This window comes from Coccomyxa subellipsoidea (genome assembly GCF_000258705.1).
Source record: "Coccomyxa subellipsoidea C-169, whole genome shotgun sequence".
In the NCBI taxonomy this organism is placed as follows: Eukaryota; Viridiplantae; Chlorophyta; class Trebouxiophyceae; family Coccomyxaceae; genus Coccomyxa; species Coccomyxa subellipsoidea.
This window is the reverse complement of record NW_005178031.1, coordinates 1,163,608-1,172,306: the sequence shown is the minus strand read 5'-3', so window position 1 is coordinate 1,172,306 and position 8,699 is coordinate 1,163,608. Positions and strand designations below refer to the sequence as shown.

Genomic DNA, 8,699 nt, shown 5'->3' with positions numbered 1-8,699 from the left:
GTACCTGTATTGGGGGATTGATGGGCAATATATCAGGGGCATAGTGATTGAAGTGAAGATGGCATAGGGAAAGATGCTACCTTCAATGAATAACAATACAGCGATGGATGCATCGCTTGCCCTCAAAAAATTTCAGTTGCTTGTAGAGCAGCAGAAGCGCATGATGCTAGAGGAAAAATTGGGTATCCGGCACACACAGCCCGCCCATGCTGGTCAGGTGCTCAGCAATGCTGTCCCAGGTCCAGTGTCGTTCCGCGCCCAATCGCAACACAAACATAAAGTGGCGCCTCGCTACCATCCTGCAAAGCAGCCCAAGCCAGCAAGTACTGTCCCCAAGCCATCTCCACAGGAAGACGTTCAAAAGGAATACGACGACCTGGTAAGCGGTACAGACCGACGCTGTTCTTTTTCACACTGAAGTCACCGATTAAGTTGTAGGGGTGATCAGCAATTGTTGTCTGGTGGGTGGTCTGCATGCATCGCGAGTGTCCCTTGTGTGTCCAACGTTTCACTGATTGGCATCTTGCTCCCTTCACCTGTATTATCTCCTATGTGTCCAGGATATTGGCGACGGTCTGGACCATGTCTACTTCGCTCCGGTGACATCTGAAGGCCTGGAGAAGAGGCTTGGCATCAAGCTGAAGCCCCACCCTGACAAAGTGTCAGAGGCAGCTGCGCTGTCTTCTGTGCAGACACCTGTGCTGCAGTACAGCTTGGGCCTCCCGAAGGAAATCCTGCTGAGTGAGTGCCCCCTCTTGGCTCTTGAAATCACTCTGAATTTGATGTTGTTCTTATGTCCACCAATTCAGCGCCTGCCAGATCAGGACAGACACCCTTCTTTTGTGCAAGGTGTTGGACCTTGGGGGCAATCCAAGCAAAATAGAGCGAGTGGCAATGGGCTTTAATGAGCTTTTGTGGCATGTGCATGCAGATGGCATCTCAGCACTGCAGGTGCAAGCGGTCCACCTGGCATGTGCGCGCCATGAGACCTTCCTGCCCAACGGCCAGCGAGCCGGCTTCTATCTTGGCGACGGGCCGGGCGTTGGCAAGGGCCGCCAGATCGCCGCCCTCGTCACTGAAAATATCCTGCGCAAGAGGGGCAATGAGCGGGTGCGCTACAGCTGATCAAGCCACCCCATACTGCTTGCACATGCATCACCAAACTTGCCGGTGAACTAGCAAGCCCTGCTGGGGTGCTTGCTGCAGCATTGACAGAGTGCGATCGCCTTGCATGTGGCGTTGGCGATGGGTTGTGTAGGAGATTAATGCTGGCATCAAGTGTGGAAATTCTGCTCAAAACCAGCCTTTCATTTGCACCTCTGCAGGCAATGTGGTTCTCTGCTTCAGCCGATCTGGCAGTGGATGCCACACGGGACTTCAGGGACATTGGCGCGTACAAGTACGACCCCATCCGCATCCATGACTTGCGCAAGATCGGCAAGCTGCGGGCCGGCCTGAAGCTGGAGGAAGTCAAGGTAATTACCTTCTGTTCCGCGCTCCAAATCCGTCGTGCAGTTGATGTCCCGCAGCCAGCTGAGATCAGCCTTGACTTGCGCATCAGCCAGCAATGAAGTTGGACTGCTGACAGTTTCTGAGCAGAGAAACTGCATAGAAAGGACCTCAGTGGTATTACATGCCTACGGCAATAATGGTTCAAAGGAGGCGGCAAGGAGGATCCAATTGTGTTCACTGTGCATGCAGGGGCTGGACAAGGGGGTGCTGTTCAGCACATACAACCTGCTCATCTCACAGTCCACCAAATTCAGCTCGGTGAAGACGATGCAGAAGTCGGATCCACTGAAGTTCAGCAATCCTGAGCTTGCTGGAGCCGACATCCATGTCAAGAAGGAGTATGTGGAGGCAGTGTGTGGAGAGATGGAGTTTGGTGGGGGTCCCACCCCTATCTTCATGTCCCTTCAACTGCTCTCCAGAGCTTGCTGCTTTATGTCATTTGTGGGCAGAAATTACTTTAAACGACACTAAAAGAAGAGTTGATCCTTGCTGCAGGACCTCAGTCTCGGCTGGCACAGATCGTGGAGTGGTGCGGCGGTGAAGCTTTTGACGGCGCACTGGTCTTTGATGAGTGCCACAAGTGAGTGGCCCTGTGTCTTCTTTCAGTGATTCTTTGTCCCTCCATGCATGAAGGGACAATGATGAGCAAAGGTCACAATGGCAAATGACATGCGACTGAAGATCGTCATTGTGCAAATGTGTCAGCAGATTCCGGTGTTTCACTTTGTTAGATCAATGATGTCATGCGCGCTGCGCAGGGCCAAGAACTGCACTGCAAAGTATGGCGAACGTGGAGCGCAGATGGAGAGCAAAACCTCCAGGGTGCGATGCTCATCGTCCATGGCCACCTATCTGCAGCCACCTTACATCTTCTCTGCCCTGTCAACGAGAGATTTTGCAAAGAGCAGGCACTTTTCTGCAACACATGTTTTTGAAGTGCTGGGACCTATTGTATCTCAGTGCAGAGTATGCTGACTGGAAAACATTTCTGCATGCATGCAGGCGGTGATTGAGCTGCAGCGGCGGCTGCCAAACGCTCGCGTGCTGTATGTGTCAGCCACCGGCGCCACGGAGGCGTCCAACCTGGGGTACATGCAGCGGCTGGGGCTGTGGGGCCCAGGCACTTCCTTTGTCAGCAAGGACGAGTTCATCGACCTGCTGCAGCAGCAGGGCATCAGTAAGCTCCCATCCTTTCCTTTCTATCATATCCGCAACCCCATTGCTGACCTTATATCCATCCTCAGAAAGCGTCCTGGAGCCCTGAAGAGCGCTTGAAAACAGAGATACAGTTAGCTGGGGAGACAGGCAACAGCGCATGCCTGGGTCAGTGACAGCATTCTTCTCCCCATTCATACATGCTGGTGGCTGCGGTGATTGATGAAGCATGTGTGCACAGGTGTGATGGAGCTGGTGGCCATGGAGCTCAAACAGGCCGGCTTCTTCCTGGCGCGCACGCTCAGCTACGAGGTGAATGTCTCTGCTTTGTTCTGCTCTGCAGGCAGCCCATGGATACCCTGCCTTCTCCTGCCATCTGATCCAACGGTCTGCAAAGTAGGATCATAGCAAAAAGCAAGGTGCAGGGAGAAAAGCTAAAGGTCTTGAATGGTGTCCAGGGAGTGACATACGAGCAGCTTCCCATTGAGGTCAGCCCAGAATACAAGGAGCTGTACAACCGTTCCTGTGCCTTGTGGCTCCAGGTATGGTCCCAATCTTGCCCCACACAGCCCCACCAGACCAGAATACATCAAAGGAACCTCCTCTGCAGCCATCCATGCCTGCTGATTGTCTCCATGTTATTGCAGACTGCATCAAGTTGAGGCTCAAAAGTGTCAGCATCCTAGACTGGAAATTCTGACGCTGCCTGTTGTTCATGTCATATTGCAGATCTGGAAAGCCGTGGACAAGTACTCAGAGGACAGGAAGAAGGGGATGTCCAAGATGTGGGGCGGACACCTGCGATTCTTCCGCCAACTAGTGAGCTTTCCTGAATCCTTTTAAAACTTCAGCGCATATGCCAGTGTTGCTGCTTACGGGCATAAACAGCAGATCCTGCGCGTTGTTGATCTGCAATGGAGATACAAACTACTACATATTGAATCATGCTTCAAGCAAAATGAGCTTTCTTCAACATCATTCCCTTAAATCTGAGGTTCATAATCACTGCAGGTTCTTGCTTACCAGGCAGATACTGCCTCCTGCTGTGTCTAGGTGATATACACTTGCACGTAATGAACCATGCTTCATGCAAAGTGAGGTGTTGGTGTGCGGTTGCAGCTGACTGCATGCAAGATTGATGACATCGAGGCCTTTGCAAAGAAGATGCTGGCTGAGGGGCACTGCATCGTCATCGGGCTGCAGAGCACAGGTATCCACTTCTTCAATCCAGCCAAAAATGAGAAAGCATATATGGTGGCGCCTTTGTTGAGGCCTATTAGGTGCCTGGCCCTGCAGTTAATTTGCAGGGCCAGGCACTAAGTTGCAGAAGGGCTTGCTCTGTGCTTTCATTGCCCAGGCCAAGTCTGTACATTGACCAAGCCAGGCTTGTTATTGCATGAGCATCAAGAGATTGACAATGGCGCTCAGGGGAGGCCCGCACGGAGGCGATGGTGCGCGAAGCAGGGGCTGCAAACGACGAGAACTTTGCCTTCGACTCCTTTGCTGACCCGGCGGGCCTCATCATGACCACCATCATCGAGGAGCACTGCAGGGCGTCGCCCGACTACCAGCAGCTTCTCAACAGCGCCAACAGCCTCAACCTGCCCACCAACCCCCTGGTACGCAACCCCTTTCTTTCATCACCCATAAAAGGCTCGTCATGACGGTGCACCAGCCAGTGCATGCATGCAAACATGCGGTCTCAAAGAGCAGGGCACTTCTCCACGCTTGATCAGTGCCCTCGGGATATACATGATCAGTGTGATGCCACTTATTGAGCACTTTGCCTTTGCATGGGGATGACACCGTTCAGACAAGAGGATGACTCTGAGAGGTGGTCTCATAAGCAGTGTCTTTGCATGAGAATGACACCTGCAAGTCAATCACAGAAAACTGTGCGATAGGATTCTGGTGTCTCGCGCAGGATGACCTTGACAGGTGACCTCATGGGCAAAGTGTCTTTGCAAGAGATTGACACCTCCACACTGCAGAACTACTTTGTGAAAAATTAGTAATTTTCTGGCGCAGGATGACCTCATTGACCGGCTGGGGGGTCCGGATAAGGTCGCAGAGCTGACGGGGCGGCGCAAGCGAATGGTGCGCGACCCCGACGCCGGCACCTTCCACTACAAGGCCCGCGCCCACGACATGCCCCTCAACGAGGTGCACTCTTCTAGCCGCCACCCGCTCCTCGCCCCTTGTGTGCGCAGTGATATGATACAGTGGCATCGGTACCACACAGCCACTCTTGGTGTCCGCACTGATGGGCAATTGTCCCCGACACCGAACCAGGAATGTCTTTGCGTCCATGGTTTTGAATGGGATCTGGCAGATTGCCAGACATGGAGCAATATGATCAAGAAGAAATGAAAATAGACCTGCTACATTCCATCAGACTGGGGAGTCTGGGCGTGCATTAGGCCCATGCATCACAGTATTGAGTTTTTGCATGACATGCCACGATTGCCCAACACAGGTGAACATCGCGGAGAAGAACAGGTTCCAGCGCGGCGAGAAGCTGGTGGCGATCATCAGTGACGCGGCCTCGACAGGAATTTCGCTGCAGGCGGACCGCAGCGTGGCCAACCAGCGCGTCCGTGTCCACATCACCGCCGAGCTCGCCTGGTCCGCCGACAAAACGGTGCGTATATTCCCTCCCCTTGGACACTCTCTGCAGGCATCATAGCAGGCACCTTCGATAAACGTGCCTTGCCGCTGCTGAGGGTGCATCTTTGCTGTTGACATTGGACATGTCAAGCACACCGTACTCTCTCAGCGCATCTGCCTGGAGTCTGAAAAATTTTATTATTGCATGCTCAATGCTGTCATCTGCGGATGGGCTCTTGGCTCATGCGCACCATGGCCCCAGGAGCACCAGTCCCCAAGTGGGATGACACTCCTGAGCCCATAATTGAAGCTGTCACGCTTCTCTTCAGTTCTCTTGGGGCTGCATGGAGCTCAGAACCATTGCCTGCAACCAGTGACGCTGGGGGCGACTGCTGATCACAGGTGCAGCAGCTGGGGCGCACGCACCGCAGCAACCAGCTGCAGCCGCCGCGCTACGTGATCCTATTTACCGACGTTGCGGGGGAGCACCGATTTGCGGGCGCGGTGGCCAAGCGGCTGGAGCTGCTGGGGGCGCTCACACACGGCGACCGCCACGCCGCCTGCCAGGACGCCCTCGCCTCATTCAACGTCGACGACAAGTGCGTTGTGCCCACCGACCAGTCGGCTGAACTACCTACCGAGTTATGTGGATGATGTTGTTGGTCTTGCACAAACCCATTCCAGGGTTACTGATCTCACGCTGGGCCGGGGATGGTAAGCAGCATCTGGCATTGAATGAGACTTAGATTAGCGGGAATGCAAATCCAGCTAACATCGATGCAATGTGACTATCTGAATGCGTTCTGTGTAGACAGGATATCCCGTGAGTGTAGTCACCAGACTGGACAAACGGATCCAACTTTCAGAGCAGGGCTCATGCATGCTCATTTACAATATAATATGCATGCTCATGCCGTACTATTTTTATTTTTCTGTGCAGGTACGGGCAGGCGGCGCTCGCAGAGATGTACAAGATCTTCCTCAGGCGGTCGACCGCCATGGCCCCGGGGTATGCAGTGCCAGCATGGATGGAGGAGCAGACGCGCCACCTGGCGCCAGAGCAGCAAGAGGCCGAGAGACAGCGCATCTTCGCGGTGTGCATCCTGGATTGAAATGATTTAGACATTCATTATTTTTTCTTCGAGTGCCAACCTTGATTCGTCAAAGTGCTTCACACATCTTGCCACATCATAGAGCGCGCCAATACTTCTAGCAATAATGTGAAGTTCACAAAAAACTGCGGTTCACAATTTGAGCAAGGCTTCAATTACTGGTTCTTCACGCTTCCCCTGAGGTAGTTGTGAGGGTGTCTGCAGGAGTTCATCCCCGTGGCATGCAAGCTGCTGAAGGAGGTTGATGTGATCACCACGGATTACAAGTTCCTGGGCAGGGAGACAGAGTACAGGACTGCCAATGCCAATCTGCCTGATTCTGAAAAAGTACAGCTCCCATCCTCAATATTAAATTCTTAGCTAGAGCAATACATGGAAACCTGACTATTGCTGAAAATGTAGTGACTTCAGGTCCGGATGCATTCAATCACCACTGAGTCAAGTTTGCAACCTGTCAACCTGCTCAGAACAGTGAGAGTATGCATACAACCCAGAAGAATGATGTCTCGTGCTGTGCGCAGGTGCCCACTGCCAGCTTCAACAAGCTGATGAACCGGCTGCTGGGCGTGAGGATCGAGTTCCAGCGCAAGATCTTCGACTACTTCACCGCCCTGCAGGTTTGCAATCAGTCTGCCCCAATCCACTTTGTGGGTTGAGAAGCTGATGCCATCAATTTGACACACAGGTTGATGTTGGGGGCATTGGTGAAACTGGTTGTTGAAGGCTTGCCTTCAATTTCCGTGGTTTTGACTGGTGCAGGAGAAGCACATTCGCCAGGCCAAGCGGGAGGGAGACTTTGCCCCCCCAGGCATCAGGCACTTGTCCGGGGCCATCAAGTATGTCAACGACTCGGTGCGAACCTGTCCTACTTGATGGACGTTTGTTCTCAACATGGAGGATTTCCCTCACGCCATGAGAAATTAGATGGTATTTATGCTGGGGAGAGAACCACCTTGCATTGGTTAGATGGGAATAAAGCTTGCGCACTTCTTTTGCAGGTGCTTCTGCAAAACCAGCAGGCTGGACACAGCACCTCACTGTTTGAGTACAAGATGGACAGGGGCATGATATACGAGGTCAGCTTGCTATCATGCCTGCGCTGTGACAGCTTTGCCCTTCCACACACAGTCAAGACCATCTTGTAGCAATGACATGCAGCAGCACCTCGGTATCATTGCTCATGCATAGCAAATGCCAGGCTGCTCCAAGCCATTTAGCGTGTCTCTACTGCGGCCTTCAAACAGACCGGTACTGAGGTTATGCATGTACAGATTTGACCAATTTTGGTGTGTGTGTATCAGAAAGCTCTGGAGGTGCTGAAGGCCGAGCTGGCAGAGAATGAGCAGAGCAGGAGCGGCTTCTACGTCATGACCCATGGAGGGACGGGCAACGAGCAGTATGTGCTGGTGTGCTTTTAGACCATGTACCTGCTTCCACCGATCACAGAATGGCCTTCTGCCTGATATTATTGAGCACATGTCAGGTCTTCTTAGTGCATGTGATGGGGTCATCATGGTTTTTTGCCTCCAATTTGGTGGAACAGGAAAGGAAGATGCTTGCTGAAGAAAATTGCATGCAGGCGATGGAGTGCAACAAGGACGGGCGGCGGGTCACAAAGGCCGACAGAGGCAAGAAGGGCACATACATGTGCATCATCAGGCCCAATGCCGGCTTCTCAGCAGGGAACATGGCCTACCAGGGTGCGCCTCAAAGACCTGCCTGACACCGATGCTTGCTTTTTGTATGTCATCAGCGCTTCAGCAAACAACGATGTGAAGTCTGTGTGATGGCTGAGATTGCATGTGGCCCTGGGCCTGGGTGTTGGAAATCAGCATGACAGTAAGGGGTTGAGCTGGCTGGTTGCTTTGCAGAGTTCGCTGGGAAGTACAAGCGGGTCAAGGCAGACAGGCAGGAGTCTGACTGGATGGAGAAGAAGTGGCAGGAGGAATACCGCAAGGACCCCGGCAAGTGAGTGTCTCGATTCCCACTTGAGCTGGAGATGTCCCCAAACTGCACGAAGTGGACGCAGCCACATAACTTGCCTGCCTGCTTGAAGTGGCTGGCGGCCTGATCTATTTGCAGATGAACAGAACCCATCGCCACCTGAAGTTCAATGCACCACCCCATGATTGTTCTGTGTGTGCTTGCGTGCAGGAAGCGTTTCACTGACCTCTACCTGATCACTGGCGCGATCATGCCTGCCCTGCAGCCCACTCTGAAGCTCTTCAAGAGGCTCAAGCTTGAGAACCCCCGAGCCAGGCAAGCAACCGCCCACATTCCCCTTTCTGGCTGATAGCTCCTTAACACTGTGTA

At 53.0% G+C, this 8,699-nt stretch overlaps 1 protein-coding gene across 1 annotated transcript; it reads left to right on the top strand.

The window, feature by feature from the left end:
* Window positions 1-103: 103 nt before the first annotated feature.
* On the top strand, window positions 104-8,679 carry COCSUDRAFT_56747 (hypothetical protein; the record flags this gene model as incomplete). Its single annotated transcript, XM_005646019.1, has 25 exons — window positions 104-217; window positions 561-741; window positions 932-1,110; window positions 1,326-1,475; window positions 1,702-1,885; window positions 2,008-2,092; window positions 2,271-2,334; window positions 2,515-2,689; window positions 2,909-2,979; window positions 3,126-3,209; window positions 3,397-3,486; window positions 3,787-3,877; window positions 4,096-4,286; window positions 4,696-4,830; window positions 5,144-5,308; window positions 5,677-5,873; window positions 6,215-6,368; window positions 6,591-6,713; window positions 6,908-7,003; window positions 7,146-7,238; window positions 7,385-7,462; window positions 7,688-7,792; window positions 7,966-8,086; window positions 8,258-8,354; window positions 8,541-8,679. 25 exons carry the CDS (start codon window positions 104-106, stop codon window positions 8,677-8,679), a joined length of 3,162 nt encoding a protein of 1,053 aa, XP_005646076.1.
* Between the last annotated feature and the right edge of the window lie 20 nt (window positions 8,680-8,699).